Source organism: Myotis brandtii, unplaced genomic scaffold, assembly GCF_000412655.1.
Source record: "Myotis brandtii unplaced genomic scaffold, ASM41265v1 scaffold79, whole genome shotgun sequence".
Lineage (NCBI taxonomy): Eukaryota > Metazoa > Chordata > Mammalia > Chiroptera > Vespertilionidae > Myotis > Myotis brandtii.
In genome coordinates this window covers 5641028-5658741 of record NW_005371173.1, presented here as the reverse complement: position 1 = coordinate 5658741, position 17714 = coordinate 5641028, and the positions used below count along the sequence as shown (strand labels likewise).

The window sequence follows — 17714 nt, the reverse complement described above, 5'->3', positions numbered from 1 at the left end:
TAAAAGATTACAGCAGGTTCATATAGAATTATCAACTGCTATACCTGTAACCTTAGGAATGCCTAGTTCAAAATTACAAAACTCTAAAGCAAAATTCCAAGTCATTAGAACCTTAAAGTTTGATGTCATTTTAAAAAAAGAAAACTTCTTTATTTAAATAAATACCAATTTAAAAGCAGTGCTGCTTGTGGTCATGATATGAAATAAATCTTTTCACATTTATACCAGGGAATGATAATGTAATTTCTTTGTGGGCAATGAAGAAGAAAAAAATCCTTATCTATAAAACTTTCTTATAAAGATGACAAGAAAAACATCAACAAGAAAACCTTATCACAAGATACTAGAACACAGTTGAGATGGTATTGCAATGAGCCATGTCTGTCTGGCAGAATTCTTTCTTTCTAAGGGAAATTGCGCAGAGGATTTTATTTCAAGCCTCAAAGATTAAAAGAAAAAAGACAACTGCAATTTTTGCCACAAAAAGACAGGTGGCGTAAGCATGCAGCATTTTTTAAAAATATATATATAAAGTGATTATTTTCTCTCCGGTTCTTTGAAAAAGCTCGCTTGTGCTCGGGTTTGTGGCTTGGCACGGTGACGTCAGTGTGGCAGTGCGGAGTCAGGCGCCGCGGCTCCCTATAAGCCCAGGAGCTGTCCGGGTGCTGAAACGGCCCGACCAGCTCACCAGGCGGACCGGGAGGAACATGCTGTGGACTTTCTTTGCCATATAAAGAAGAGGTAAGATTGCATTTCTGTTTGGTTTATTGGAAAGTTGTAAATTACTTGTTCTTCCCTTAATTTCTAGCTGAGAAGAAAGATCGTTTGACAAGCTTATATCTATAGATTAACTGAATAGCAACCTGCTGCTCATCAGCCAATATAAGGACCTTGCATGTGTATATATGCGATTGAACCTATGATTTATGCCACTTGCTGTTAGATATTTATCAATAATAATGTTATTTAGTCATAAGAAGCATGAAAAAGTTAAGAATTTTAGTATCAATACACATATTAATGTAACGTTAACCAAGCTTGACATTTTGTTTCTTTCCTTAATTTATTGTTTTTCCCCCTAAGAACCAGATTCAAAACCACAGATATAATTTATATGCTTACTCTTTTTAACAGTAGGTTTTCACTGATTGAAATTTTAAACACATCAGTCATAAATTTTAGCAACCAATTTTGGAACTACTTTTTCTTTGACATTTACCTTGCAAGAGCTCAAAATTAACTATATAAAATTATTTTCTGAATTGGTATACTCTGAAAGGGCTTACATCACAATTTCCTAATTTTAGTCCTGGGAAAGTAAAATTAGAATGGTCTGGAACACTGGCTTCTTCCTTTATTCAGAGTGAAATATTATCTCGGGTTATAGGTTGAATATGACCATGAATTACAGAGAGATGATAATTTTGAATACACCAGGAAAACATTCATAACTGTATAAACTACTATTATGCTTTGATTGAAAAAGGTTGTACAATATTTTGTTAGACTTTGAGTGAGTCAAATGTGTGTTTTTTCCCTGTATACAAACTAGTTGAATTGCTTGAATTAGATACCCACCTGTATTTGTCCATGTTTTAGTTGAATTTCAAGAGAAAATACATTTTTATGAGTGGGGCTTTAATTCAATCCCTATATAGGATGTTAGAGCTGTTGAAACCATCTTTGTTACTTAGAAGAGCTGCTACCTGAGAAAGAAATCCCTTGAGTCTTACTCAAAGGCAATAGCTATGTCATCCAAACTGAACCTTATAAATGACTAAAGGGTAGAGCTTGTTAGGCTATGCTTTAAATAACTGCATTGAGTATTCTGCCCCAACTCCACAGCAAAGCCCAGCTATAAGGAAATGATTTCAAAGACAAGCACATAATTCTTATGTTAAGAATACTTCAGGATAATGGTTTAAAAGAAAATTAGTTTACTAAGTTAAAATTACTGTTTCAAATGATAATGTTGAAAATAGATTACCAAGGCTAAATTAATCCTGAAATAATAGAAAGAACAATGCATACTGTATTTTTATTTAGACATAAGAATTTATGACTAAAATTTATTTCAGTAAACATTGATTCCTAGTAAATATTTTAGAAGTTTTCTCTGACATGCCTTTAGAGGTTTTTATTTCAGTAAATTAAATATACTGGTTAATGAGAATCATTTTAATAAATATATGCATCAGTGCTAAAGAAATTTCTGTAACTACAATCATTTTGAGGCTTTGAAATTACTTAAATACCAATATGATCTAGTAAACAATATTTTCTACAGTTAATATCTAAGCTAACAGAAACTTGTACCCACATTGTTAATATATCACAAAACCATGATCCAGGTAAGATATCATGAGCAAACTTATAAACTTCCTTTAAATTTATTTTATTTGCAACCAAATTGCAAGTATTAAGATAGTTCTTTAATATTTGCAATGCCAAATATAAAACGTATAAGAACTGACATCCTTGTTAATTCATATGTGAGATAATAAGGAAGTGGAGAAAAATGAATGAAAATTTTTAAGTAGGAAGAATTCAACATATTGTCTGTATATATCTAAATTGAGAGTTACATAGTGGTTATTTTAAGATATTTTAACAGTATGAGTCATTTAAGATTTCACAGGTCCAGACAAAAATAGACACAGACATAAGACAAGCCGAATCTGAACACTCACAAGTTCAGAAATAGATTGGTTAAGTAAACTTATGTTCTCTCTGTAGCATCTGTTATTATTTACTATACACTGTTGAGGGCTGATGAAAAATATAACCATGATTGCATTTTTTAAGAGAGTTACAATAAAATTATTAGAAGAAATATGGAGCACAGATATTTTAAAACAGTTTAATGTATTATTTTAACCTGTTTACACAAAAAGAAACTTCATTGGGTAGCCTACTAGTTTGGACCTGAGAAAACACATTTTGTGGAGGTTATTAAGGTGCACGCCTTCCAAAATGGATAGTTAGGTTTGGTGACAGAGTGAGAATAAATTATTTCTGAAAAATGTATGTGAATGGGACTCATTCACAAGGTAATTCATTATGATTGACATTAACATGCTGTATCAATTTATTATATGTAATAATATTATTGCTGCTATATTTCTACAACAAAATTAGGTGGACAATTTATAAACTAAACCACATGTTTTTTGATACAACCTTAAGGAAATTAGTGTGTGTGCGTGTGTGTGTGTGTGTGTGTGTGTGTGTGTGCATGTGTACATGCATGTTTTAAATTAAACCAACTAACCTTTTTTGCCACTGCTTTCAATATGAATGCTGTACAAGAAAACTAAAACTCATCTTGGAAAGTCTTCATCAAAAAGAAACAATGCGTACTGAAAACAAATGACATGTTTCATAATTTAAAAAATAAAATTTGAGAAACACCAAATCATTGTTTTTGTTAGTATTTTAACCAAGTGCATATCATGCAAATTTGATGCAAATGGGCAAAAATTTTGCTAGGTTCCTGTGGTTAGCTTTTGATAATCATAGTGGATATATTTATAGATTTTTAAAAGTCATTCTAAGTTTAATGTGAAGTAATCTCTACTATGTTTTTCCCTCAATGGTCAATTACATCTTTTGCTATAGTGTCTTCTAGTCTGCTTTATTTGTGTTAACTCATGTTTTCCCTTTTTAAGGAAATCTTTCGAACATGGCAGAAGCTAAGACTCACTGGCTTGGAGCAGCCCTGTCTCTCGTCCCTTTAATTTTCCTCATCTCTGGGGCTGACGCAGCATCATTTCAGCGAAACCAGCTGCTTCAGAAAGAACCAGACCTCAGATTGGAAAACGTCCAAAGGTTTCCCAGTCCTGAAATGATCAGGGCTTTGGAATATATAGAAAAGCTCCGACAACAAGCTCACAAAGAAGAAAGCAGCCCAGACTATAATCCCTACCAAGGTGTCTCTGTTCCCCTTCAGCAAAAAGAAAATGGAGATGAAAGTCACTTCCCAGAAAGTTCAAGAGATTCCCTGAGTGAAGATGAGTGGATGAAAATAATCCTTGAAGCTCTGAGACAGGCTGAAAATGAGCCCCAGTCTGAACCAAATGAAAACAAGCCTTATACCTTAAATTCAGAGAAGAACTTTCCAGTTGACATGCCTGATGATTATGAAACTCAACAGTGGGCAGAGCGAAAGCTCAAGCACATGCGATTCCCTCCTATGTATGAAGAGAATTCCAGGGACAACCCCTTTAAGCGCACAAATGAAATAGTGGAGGAGCAATATACTCCTCAAAGTCTTGCTACACTGGAATCTGTGTTCCAAGAGCTGGGGAAACTGACAGGACCAAACAACCAGAAGCGTGAGAGGTCAGACGAGGAGCAAAAACTTTACGCAGATGATGAAGATGATATCTACAAGGCCAATAACATTGCCTATGAAGATGTGGTCGGGGGCGAAGATTGGAATCCAGTAGAGGAAAAAATAGAGAGTCAAACCCAGGAAGAGGTAAAGGACAGCAAAGAGAATATAGAAAAAAATGAACAAATCAATAATGAAATGAAGCGTTCAGGGCAGCTGGGCCTCCAGGATGAAGATCTCCGGAAAGAGAGTAAAGATCAACTCTCAGACGATGTCTCCAAAGTAATTGCCTATCTGAAAAGGTTAGTGGATGCTGCAGAAGGTGGGAGGTCCCAGAATGGGCAAAATGGGGAGAGGGCAACCAGACTTTTTGAGAAACCACTTGATTCTCAGTCTATTTATCAGCTGATTGAAATTTCAAGGAATTTACAGATACCTCCTGAAGACTTAATTGACATGCTCAAAACAGGAGAGAAGCCAAATGGATCAGTGGAACCAGAGCCGGAACTTGAACTTCCCGTTGACCTAGATGACAACTCAGAGGTTGACTTAGACCGTCCAGATATGTTCCAGAATAAGATGTTCTCCAAGAATAGCTACCCCAAAATACCTGGGCGTACTGTGACAGAGGCCCTACCAGATGGGCTCACTGTTGAGGACATTTTAAATCTTTTAGGGATGGATAGTGCTGCAAATCAAAAGCCTCCATATTTTTCCAGTCAGTATAACAGAGAGAAGGTTCTGCCAAGACTTCCCTATGGTCCTGGAAGATCAAGAGCAAACCAGCTGTCCAAAGGTGTCTGGATGCCAGATGCTGAAAACAGACAAATGGCCTATGAAAATCTGAATGACAAGGATCAAGAATTAGGAGAGTACTTGGCCAGGATGCTAGTTAAATACCCTGAGATCATGAATCCAAACCAGATGAAGCGAGCTCCCAGTCAAGTCTCATCTGAAGATGACCTACAGGAAGAGGACCAAATCGAGCAGGCCATCAAAGAACATTTGAATCAAGGCAGCTCTCAGGAGATTGACAAACCAGCCTCTGTAAGCAAACGGCTCCCCATGGGGCCCCCGAAGAATGAGAACACCCCAAACAGGCAGTATTTGGATGAAGATATGTTAATGAAAGTGCTGGAATACCTCAACCAAGAAAAGGCAGAAAAGGGAAGGGAGCATATTGCTAAGAGAGCAATGGAAAATATGTAAGAGGCTTTCACGAAATGCCCTACTTTCACTCCTCTGACCCCAAGAAAACCCCAACTTTTCTCTTTAGTGTGTTGACTTCTATCCTGTTAACAATGTAATATCTTTAAATGATGTACAGGCAGACGTCTCCATTTCACTGGGTGTCTGCTTCACTCAATCTGAGTTGTTCTCTTGTGTGTTGATATGTGTAAATGTTATGACTTCTGGATAAAAAAGTAATTATATCCCTTAATTAAGAAAGATATCTATGATAGTGTTTAATAGTGTATCTAATGGTCGTGGCCTTGTGGATGCTCACATATGATAAAGAGTGTCTTATAATTCTCTTGAAGGTTTTTAATATTTATTGAATTATTTTGTTATTGTCTGTAGTGTTTTGTGCAGTACTGAAGCAAAAAATAAATAAAGCATCATAAGTATATAGTTTTATTTACAAGGTCTTTTCAATGTGTGTTTTATTTTTGATTAATAAATGTTATTTCTGGACAACTGTGGACTCTTCATTCTGGAAAACCAGAGAGCAAGCAGTATGGAGTGAAAAGAGAAAATCATCACCTTCCACAGCCCACCCAGGTAAGATATCATGAGTGATACACATATGATCATGGTATATGCTTATAGAATGCAACATCCTCTAACAGCGCACTACCTAATGCTTGTCTAAGGTTTCCATTGTCCTGTTTATACTTTTTACCCTTGATTTATATAGATAAAAACATTTAATTCTTCCATACACATAACCAACACTGGGGGGGGAAAGCTGTGTGCAGGGCAATCAGAAATGACTATAGCCTTGGAAGCAATTTATCTATTCCCAGGTCACCCTGGTCCCCAGAATACAAGGCTTCTGCCTCTTTTGTATGACTCAAGAGGGGTTAAGAGACCCCAAACTGACTGGCAGCTAAGTGAATGGGCACAGTGAGAACACACCAGCTGCCCGCTCTCTTGTCCTAGTGCTAGGGAGAATTCTGAATGGGGTAGGAAGCACATAACTGTTACAATGTGCATCACTTCAGCGGGTGGGGAAGATATCAGCATCCAAACATATCAACAGGAAATCAACAACAGCAGCAAGAAAACATATAAAACAACAAATATGACAATGGTTGTTAAAAAACAACCAAGGAAGTAAATAATCGTCACTACTTATTGAATGTTTATTGTGCACCGGGCACTATACTAAACACTTTACATACTTTGAATTCATTTGGTCTCTACTATACCACTGTCAAAGGTCTTTCATCTCCCTTTTACATCAGGAAAAACAAAACTCAGAAAGGTTATATAACTTTCCCAAAGTCACCCAGCGTGTAAGCTGACAAAGCCTGTATTCTTAACCACTGCACTACACTGTCTCTCTGGGAAGTGCCCTTTCCCCTGAGACTTGGGACTTTGGAGGTGGGATGGTGAGAAGCTCATGACGTCTCAGTGTGGGTCACTTCCAAGTGAGGGCACAAGTGTGTGTCTGTGCGTATGTGTATGTGTGTATGTGTATGTGTATGTATGTGTATGTGTATTTCTCAGGGGTGGGGATGGGAGACTATCCTTGAATGGCTTGAGAGGAAACACTGAATGTAGGTTTTCCTGCTTCATAATTTTTTCCTCTTTTCTGTCCCAATTGTCATACAATTATATGAAATCCAATAATCTATAAATGGAAGAACCCTTAGAGGTGAATTATCTATACCGTGCTTCTAATAAGTGGTCTTTACTCAAATACTTTCAAGGTAGAGTTACTATCACACAAGGCAGTAGTGAGAAAGCCTGGATATTTGTGAAGCTTAAAGTTCAGCTACATATCCACTTTCTTCCCATTATATATTCTTTTCAATCTTCTGTTTCATGAAGTAAGTCACTCCTAGTACACTAAATCCTCCATGTGACTATTTTATATAAGCCCTTAGCAGACATGATAACTTGGACCATCTACACCCAAAAGAAACTTGCTCTCCTGACAAGTTAGGAAGTGAGAGGAAGTGACAGACACAACACAGCTGATGAGAGTCCAGGCTGGGATTGATACACAAACCAGGAGGATGTTAAACCTTGTACTCATTTTGCTACAACACAAAGTGATGCTTTTTCTTAAAGTCTCAGTTGAAATTCCACCATTCTCTAACGATGACATTTCAGGCATCAGGATTGGCAGTTGGGGAGATATTTAATTTGGGATATATATATTCTCTGCCTGACTTCTCTCAGACAGCAGTCAGCAAACATCTTTGCCTTTTTGCAGTACCACTATATTGCCAGCTATTGAGTCATCAGGCTTATTTATTTCTGATCCAAAGACTTTTTCATAAAGTCTTGTGGATCACTAGCACAAGAAATAAAGTTATAAGTACTATTCAAGGATGTGGATGACAAATTAGTTAGAATTAGGGCAACAGTATCGCTTTTCCTTCCCAGAGGTCTCTTTCAGCAGAAGTCATGAAGTAGCTAGAGCTCGCCAAGCAGGGGCCCTCTGAAGGCTTCCACTGGAAGGAGAGAGACACTGCCTATACACCAAGACTGCACCTCTTGTAGGAGTCCAGGCCTCCATCAGAAGGAGACACATAAGAGCTTCGCACTCTATATGATCTTGGCCAGACTCTCACCTACCCATCCATCCTTCCCCTCAATACTCACAACCTCTCCTCCTTACCTGCTTTGGGGACAATTAGGACTAAACCAATTGTACCCTTTAAAACAAGACTTCCAAGTCATCCCTCATTTCCCACACTCAAAGCCCCCCCTAAACTTTATCACCTTTTAAACCCCAGTTCCTACTCTTTTCCATATTCTATAACATTGTCATTATGGTCTTCAATACCTAAGGTCAGTCATCAACAAAACCCTCTGCATCCTCAACCTCTCCTATGAATGTTCCCTTTATCTTCTTGCTCTGAGAGGAACGTATCTCTCCACTGATGTTGCTGCTTCCCCTTACACTCTCTTCCTTGCTCCTTTTTGCTGCTTATGGGACTTTTTTCTTTCAACTTTTTTTTTGAGGGGAAATGGTATGCTTTATTATTAGTGGGGATTATCTTACATGCAAGTGAAGTAACACCAAGTCAAATTAGATGCATCAAAAACATAAATAGAGCTGGGCTGGTGTGACTCAGTGGTTGAGCATTGACCTATGAACCAAGAGGTCAGAGTTTGATTCCCGGTCAGGGCACATACCGAGGTTGCTGGCTCAGACACCCCAGTCAGGGACATGCAGGAGGCAGCCAATCAATGATTCTCTCTCATCACTGATGTTTCTCTCTCTCTCTCCCTCTCCCTTCCTCTCTGAAATTAATAAAACAACAACAAAAAAAAAAACCCACAGAGGTTCACAAAACCCAAGTAAAGGTCAAGACAAAATGTTGGACATCCAGAACAGCTGGAATAATGGTGTTTTTTAAAAATTAAAATATATTCAACATGTAACACTATGTAAATTTAAGGCTTACTCTGTAGGGATTTGCCACCATAAATTTTATGCCATCACCCAGTACCCATTTACTACCCCTCCCTCACTGTCAGAGTCATCTATGGCCCCCCATGAATTAAAAACAGTAACTCCTGCTTATGGTCACTTTTTCTAACACTGCTTCTAACACTTGTTGATTTCAATATCCATGAAAATGACCTTTCCAGCCTCTATCCTCCATCAACTATGCACTTGCATATTTACCCCTTGATCTTTTCCTTACTAGTAAGCACAGCCTATCCTAAATCATTTCACTCTAACAACCACCTTGTATATTTCCAGTGAAATTCCTCTAGTATCTTTGTTCCAATAATTCCCCACACCCACCAAAAATGTAATCCATGGATCTTATCATCTTTCTACTCTCTCACTCTCCCTATAGTTTTCACCACTCACATTGTCAAGCTTAAATTTCATGTTTGTCATTACAGTCACTCCTTTGTAAACATTCTTTTTTAAAAAAATACTAGAGGCCCAGTGCATGACACTCATGCACTCCCGGGGGAGTGGAGGCGGGAGGGGAGGGGAGGGAAGGGAAGGGTGTCCCTCAGCCCGGCCTGTTCCCTTTTGCAGTCCGGGAGCCCTCCGGGGATGTCCAACTGTTGCAGAGGCGGAAGAGGCGCCTTACCTCTTACCACCCACTCTTACCTCTTCTCCTACAACTGAACATAGCAGGAAAACATACCATTGCTGATTGATTTCACTTAATTCATGCTCACTGACTTCAAGTGGCCCATAATACTCTCCTGGAATCCTGTACACCCCCAACCCATTCAGTCTCTCTCACTCTTTAGATAATATTGTATTTTCCCCTCTGTCAGCAAATATCTAACCCTGACTCCACTGTCCACACTCTCACATGATTATATTGCTTCATGTTTCACTGTGAAAAATAAAGAACCAGAGGAGAGAGTCTTCAGATTCCCATGTTCATTTTTACCCACCTACCTGTATTGAGGTGATACACTCTTTGCTTTCCTTGCCTTGTGGGTAAGAAACTTTTAAAGGGTTATGTGTACTTATCCAAATTCTCCCCTTACATTCAAAAACCCATTTTGGTCAGGTTTTTACCCCAAGTTCTTCATAGAAATGGCTCTTGTCCGGATCAACAATGACCTCCACATTGCTAAATCTGATGGTCAATTCCAAGTCCTTATCTTATTTGACTTAGCAGCAGTTGACAATGTAATCTCCTTTTCCCTTGTAAATGCCTCTTTGCTTGGTGTACAAGTCATCACACATGCCTGGATCTCCCTCTACCTCACTGGCTACTGTTTCTCAGTACCCTTTGCTGTCTCCTCATCTGCCCAACTTCTGATAATTGGAGATCAGAGATCATACCTGGAAATTCTTCTATCTGTCTATACTCATTCATTAGGTGATCCCCTCCAACATAATTGGAGATCAGAGATCATACCTGGAAATTCTTCTGTCTATACTCATTCATTAGGTGATCCCCTCCAAGCCTCATGGCTTTACCACCAACTATTGGCCAGCAACTTCCAAATCTATATTTTCAGCTCATAATGAGTTCCTGAATTCCAAACTTATTGATTCAACTGTTTAGATGGCATCCCCACTTGGATGTTCAATAGGTATCTCAAAGGAAACCAGGCCATCAAAGAACTCCTGGTTTCCTACTCCTTGACAAAATTCCAGCTTCTCTTCCAGACTTTTGCATCTCAGTTCTTCAGACCAAAGCCTGTGGTTTTTGTCCCTGACTCCTCTTTATCTTATAACTCATTTATGATTTGGCACCAAATCTTGTTGTTTCAACCTCAAAATAGATCCACATTCTACCTTCATACCACCTCCACTATTACCAATATACTATAAACCATGATCATCTCTCACCTGGGTTATTGGAATATCCTTCTATTGGTTTTATCTGCTTTCACTCTAATTTCACTGTATTTTGAATAGCAAGCAGTGTGATCCAGTTATAATATAGATCAGATGATATCATTGAGTGAGGGCCAAAGCTATTGCTATGATATTCAACGCCCTGCATGATTTAATTCTGAACTCTTTCCTAGCACTCTTCCCATTGTTCCCTCCTTTGTATTGACCTCCTCACTATTCCTTGACTATGCCAAGCATACTTCCACCTCAAGACTTGTGCATTTGCTGTTTTCTCTTTCAGAAGTGCTATTTCCCCAAATATCTGCATGGGTTTTTCCCATATTTCCTTCAAGTCTTTTGTACAAATATTGACTTCTCAACGATACTTTTTCTTAATCTTCAACTCTAGTACACTTTCCTTATATCCTTACCACTTATTATACCTAACATTTTAATTTACAATTTTATCTTATTTATTGCTTACTCCTCCATCACTAGAATGCAATTTCCTTGAGGGTATTGTTTGCTTTATTTATCATTGTACCTCTAGCTCCATAGTTCAATAACTGGAACATAGAAAGTTCAGAAAAAACTAGTTATTGACTAAATGAAGGAATTGGGAATGAGGGACAGAAAAGGGAGAGAAAATAAAAACAATGGACATGGACTTTGAAACTAGTGAAACCAGATAAATTCTTGTTGAGAAAATAAACATCAATTTTATTATATTGATACAGATTTAAGACCCATTTTTAATTTTACGGAATGAAATTAAAGAAAGTTAATGACATTAATAAAATATTAAAATTTTACAGCATGAAATTATAAAATTCCTGATCTAGATTTCAATACCTTTCTATACCAAGCCTTTCATCTTCACCTAAAAGAAATGCAACAGCAGCATTGGAGCTCAGTGCCCTCTGTGACTTCACAGGAAGGGAGTAGATAGAAGATGTTAGCCTGTGACAAACTGGATCCAGATATTTTTTTCAACTTCACTTATGCATGTTCAGAAGGGCCTATGCCATGGTGAGGCAAGCCTCTAAGATGCCGTAGTTTTCTAACATTGCAAAATTATAGTAATTGTGACATTTTTATTAATATGAGAGATAATTATAGTTATTTTACCCCCATAGAACAAAAAGATAACTGTTATTGAAAAGACAATGGAGATTAGTCCAATGCTGATATAAACTATGCCAGACCAAATACATAGCTACTACAGTTAATGCTATTTATGCTGTGACTATTATTCCTGACTGTTGGAAGTCTGAGAAGCCCTGTGGGTTTTGATCAGGGAACTTCTGAGGGGTAAAAAGAACCAGGGACTGAAAAGCCAGTGGAGTTTTCCTGGCAACTTTAAGTCTTTTGATTTGGAAAAATGATGGCAATTTGTTTGCAAGTGTTCAGACGGTATTTACCTTCCAGAAGGTTTATTATAGCAATCATCAGCAAGTTTTTCTAGAGAGCCAAAGCCACATGTGTACTTATAATTAAATTCCATATCATTTACATACGTTAATTTCCATTCTGTTTTCTATTCTCAGGATATTTTCAAGTAAGAATGTATTGTTGATATCTTGAGGTTTGTTATTTTATCAGACTCTTTCCCCCCCTCTTGAAACCCCTTCATTAAATCATTATCATTAACTTCTGGACAGCATAGGGGGATAGTGGTGGTGGGGTGAAAGGACTGGCTGAAGAATGGCCTATGATGTCTGTGTTAAATAGGACATAATGATGGAATAGTCCCATTGCTACTTTCTGTTGCTCCAGCACATATTTATATTTTGGAGTTTTTGTTTCCTCAGCCTTAAGGAGTCTTCCAATGTTTTAGTCATTCTTCGAGGCTTAGTGCACATACTGCTACCTCTATTAAGAGTGCACTGATTGCTTTTATCCCCTGGTTTTCACAGTAATTTTCTTTTGTCTACTTTGCAATATTTGTTTCTCTTGGTTTTGCTATACATATTTATATTTTGGTGCTTTTGTTTCCTCAGCCTGAAGGAGTCTTCCAATGTTTTAGTCATTCTTCGAGGCTTAGTGCACATACTGCTACCTCTATTAAGAGTGCACTGATTGCTTTTTCCCCTGGTTTTCACAGTAATTTTCATTTATCTACTTTGCAATATTTGTTTCTCTTGGTTTTGCTACATAGCTCTGGCTATTCATGTTGACCTGTCTGCCCCATCTGTTGAATTGTAAGCTCTGAAGTCAGGGACCTGCTCTGAATAACCTCTCAATATCCTCTACTACAATGGCCAACCTATGCCTCTTCCATGTGAGCTGCTCAATGTACATGTGTTGAATAAATAAGCAATGCTATCATACCTTTCTCTTCGGTGTCTCACACTTTATGGAGTCTGTGCATGTACTTTCTGTAACCTCGGCTCAATTTAATAGAAAAGAATGAAGCACCTACTGTGCATCCCCCATAGTTGTTTGAGAAGCTCTTTGACTTTGGTGTTTTTAGAACATCTGATATCTCAGGATGGTGTCATGGTTTATGCTTTAAAGAGAATCTAACTTAATGTTTGCCTTAATTTGAGTTTGAATCCAACCCTAGATTCCCACATTGGCATTTCTTTTTAACTGGCAATTTTAAAATCTTGATTTCTAGGAATACTCAAGAACTTGATGTTTTAATTAACAATTAAGTTTTTACTCATGTATTATAGGGTGAGTTTGGACCACCTCATAATAATTTAGCCTTTCTAATGTTGGCTGGCAATACATTCTTATATCACAGCTCAAAGAGCATTCAGGTGGCAATTCCAGAAAGTCTTCTGACTTGAGTGAACATTCTCTTGGAGAAGAGGCTTTGGGGCCAATAAACCAAACCAAACCAAACAAAACAAAGTAAAATCCTGGCTTTGCTATTTATTAGATCAGGCACTTACTCCAGCTGGATCTGAGGTATTTTTTGTGAGGATTCATCAATAATGTGTGTCAAGTGGTTTTGCAGTGCCCAGAACTAAATACAAGGTAAAATTTCCCAGTTAATTAAACAACAGCTACTGACCATTTGCAATGTGTATATTCAAGTACTGGACAGTATGTACAGAGAGGAATATAAGAAGTGCATATAATGTATTTATACAAAAATAGACAACATTGTGAAAGCACTTTGGCCTCATTGGCAAACAGAATTATTTCTTATACTGCAGCTATTTTGAGAAAGTGGTTGGGATTGAAGCAATAAATTCTGATTCCATCTGTCATGGGTTCCAACTTAGCTGGGGCCATTTCCCAGGAACTGGAAAATTCAGAAGTCTGTAGGTTGTATGAACCAACACTTCTGATTTATTTTTAAGTTTAAAATCCCAATTTATGCTAAAGTTACCCAATATGGGCAGGGAAAACTGACAAGATCAAGTTCCAATTTCATGTGATTGTTCTTTCTACACAGTGTCCAAATCCCATCTTTTTAAAAAATGAATTTGCAATGAGATATTGAAGACTTTAATTTTTATTTTATATGTTGTCTACATTTTAATAATGGTGCAATGACAAGTTGACCCTTATAGATATGTATATTTAATAACCACAGTGTTTTTAATTCTACATAGATTTTAAAGGAAATAACAGAAGAATTTCTTCTGGGTCTTCCGATTCATAGGCATTACACAGTGAACTGAGTAAAACATAAATAAGGCTTAGAAACTTCCCTCCTTTCCCCCGTAGTGATAATCCCACAATTCAACTCATTCCGAATCAACAGGTTGCTATGGTAGCTGGAGAGCCAGGGTTATTGCATTGAACCGTTCTGTAATGTAAAATCAGCACAGAGCAAGAGGGGTTTCAAAATTCATGAGACTGGTGATAGCAATTTTGTGCTTTAACCTTCAGGTTTCCTGCATCTTTAAGAAAATAAAAACAAGAAGGCATCAATGTCAACCTTAGCCTCTTTGATGATTTAACACCCTTTCCAGAGTGCTGGATGGAATAAGCCAGGATCTGCGCTTTTTGTTTATTGTGTTTAAGATTTGTTCCTCATAAGACTTGTATCATTAAAGAAAAGTTACATGCAACAAAAAAATAAATGAGAGTAGTTTCTAATGTTGTGCTTCATATTTGTATTCATTTCCAGTAAGAGCTAGTGTAAGATTTAATTTTAAATATGTCATATTCAAATATACTGTGACTGCATTATAATTGGAACCCTTGAAGCACAGAATTCAATATAATATGAAATGTCACTTTTGATTCTGTCCAATATATAAAGAATGCCTTCTTAACATAATATATGTAAATATGTTATACATGTGAATATAAATTATGCACTTGTACACAACACTTGTGCACTAAAATGGCATTTTTCACATAATGAACAGATTCATGTGATATACTCCACATATACTACTCTTACATGTACACATATCTATAATAATAAAAGCATAATATGCTAATTAGACCAGACAGCTGAACGACCTTCTGGATGTCATTCCAGACGTCCTTCCGGACGAAGCCACAGTGGCGGGGCTGAGGCAGAGGCGGTTAGGGGTGATCAAGCAGGCAGGTGAGCAGTGAGGGGCATCAGGCAGGCAGGCAGAGTGGTTAGGGGCAATGAGGCAGAGAGGCAGAGTGGTTAGGGGCGATCAGGCAAGCAGACAGGCAAGCAGTTAGGAGCCAGTGGTCCCAGATTGTGAGAGGGTGCAGGATGAGCTGAGGGACCCTCTTCCCACCCCAACCCCATTGCACAAATTTTGTGCACTGGGCCTCTAGTGTAAATATACATAAAAATACTGCTCACTTATTCTACATATTTAAAGTCTTAATAAGTTTAATAATTGCTATATCTCCAATATTCCATCCACAGTCTTTCTTCATACAGAATTATCTACTCTTTACTGAATTGAAATCCTAACCTTTTCTGTGGATGCATCTGTGCCTATAAAAGAAAAGAAAAATAGCTATAAAAATATAGGTAAGCTGCCCAGCCAGTGTGGCTAAGTGGTTGAGCATCAACCTATGAACCAGGAGGTTATGGTTTGATTCCCAATAGGGGTACATGCCTGGGTTGCAGGCTTGATTCCCAGTGTGGGGTATGCAGGAGACAGCCGATCAATAATTCTCTCTCATCATTGATGTTTCTCTCTCTCTCCCTTTCTCTATGATATATATATATATATATGTGTGTGTGTGTATATATATATGTATTAGAGGCCCAGTGCATGAATTCATGCATGAGTGGGGTCTGGTTGGCCTGCCCCAAATGGGGTTGATTGAGCCGGCCGGGGGGAGGGGCCAGGGACAGTTGGTGAGCTGGCCCTGCCCCCTGCTTGAACTCCCTGTTGAACTCCTGGTCAAGGGAACAATTTGCATATTAGCCTTTTATTATATAGGATATATATATATGATAGGTAAGCCAATGAGTCAGCCTGATTACTTCAATGCATATTTGCTATGAATGGGAAGCATTCAGGAAGGAAAGGTGCATTCGAAATAGAGATGTGCAGTGTCCAGTCCATCCTAAAACTTCATATACTTCCATAGAGATGTTCCAATAGGGACTTCAGGGGAGAATGTTCCGCCATGAAGTTTTAGACCTTAGTGACCCGGACATTCCATTTCTTCCATCTGGCTGTTCCCCCAGCTCGTCTTTTTACCAAGCTTTTGTTTATTCCTTAAGGTACAACTTTTTGAAGCATTTTTAGACATTGCTTTCTCTTACTTCCCACTCTGTAGACCTTGCCTTCACATCCTCCAAAAGATATCAGATTAGTCTTTCCTTCTTTATAGTAACACTCCTTTAACAACAGCTACCATATTCTATTGTAATTATACATGACTCATGCTTCTTAAAACAGGGAACATATAGTGAGAAACTACATTTTGTCTGTTTGCTTTGTATACTCAACATCCCACTCCCTCTTTCTCCTGGTCACACATCACACCAGCACTGGGGAATGCCTTTCCCCAATGTACACACTTTGGAGCTAGCAATCATGGAATCTCCCCTCTTGAAGCCACAGAGCCACACGGAGTCCCGAATTTGATCCATCATGATGTCCCATCCACCCTCTTGTCCTTAGTGATGGCTCAGGAAGGGGAATGTAATCCGGGCTGGGCTAACCAGAGTTCTTCCTTAAAACTATATATGTGGATTCTACGAGAGAGAATTTCTTGGCACTTTGAATACTGTATGCCTGCATATGTCTATTGCCTTGTTTCACTGCCAGGCCTGAGGCTGATGAAGGACATGGTATACAGAAGAATGTGTCTAGGGGAAACTGAAGTGAGGCTGTCGGCCAGGCTCCACTACCAAAAAATGACAAAACTTAGAACAGACTGTGAGTTAGACCAGGCATGGACTCCCGCCTGAAAAACCAATGAGGCAAGTAGCCTGTCTGGACAAGGGATACTGTCCCAGGGTACCAGTAGAACATTCCAGGAAGCAGACTCTGACATGAGGTAGGGGTGCAAAATGTTTATAGAGCTTAACACCTTTTGAAAGAAAAAGGGAGGAAGCAGAATTGGGCAGGGAGCCATGAGAATGGAATACAGACATGAAAGTCACTGCTGGTCCAATGAGATGCTCCAGAGCAAAACTTGTCTGCAGCGGGAGAAACGGCCAGTATCCCGCATCACCTCGCTCATGCATTGGCAGGGGGCCACCACTAACTGTTAGGGTGGCAAAAATAAATATACAATTTTGCCTTTGAGGAGCTCACAATCTAGTAGGAAAACTGCCTTATAAATAAGTGCTTATTTAGAAAAACCTATAAAATTGAGCTATGCATAGCCTAGTGTGGAACAGGAGGAATGAGAGACATTTAGGAGGTAGTCTGTGGAACAGTTTCAATTTGCCTGCTCCATAAAATAAAAAGAATCTTTATGTGGACAAACAAAACAAACACATTACATAAAATC

The 17714-nt window shown here is 38.2% G+C and overlaps 1 protein-coding gene across 1 annotated transcript; it reads left to right on the top strand.

Annotated features, from left to right (window-relative positions):
* Positions 1 to 528: 528 nt before the first annotated feature.
* SCG2 (secretogranin II) lies at positions 529 to 6031 on the top strand. The gene is made up of 2 exons (XM_005883491.2): positions 529 to 741; positions 3669 to 6031. Exon 2 carries the CDS (start codon positions 3683 to 3685, stop codon positions 5540 to 5542), a length of 1860 nt encoding a protein of 619 aa, XP_005883553.1. The 5' UTR covers positions 529 to 741; positions 3669 to 3682; the 3' UTR covers positions 5543 to 6031.
* The last annotated feature ends 11683 nt before the right edge of the window (positions 6032 to 17714 follow it).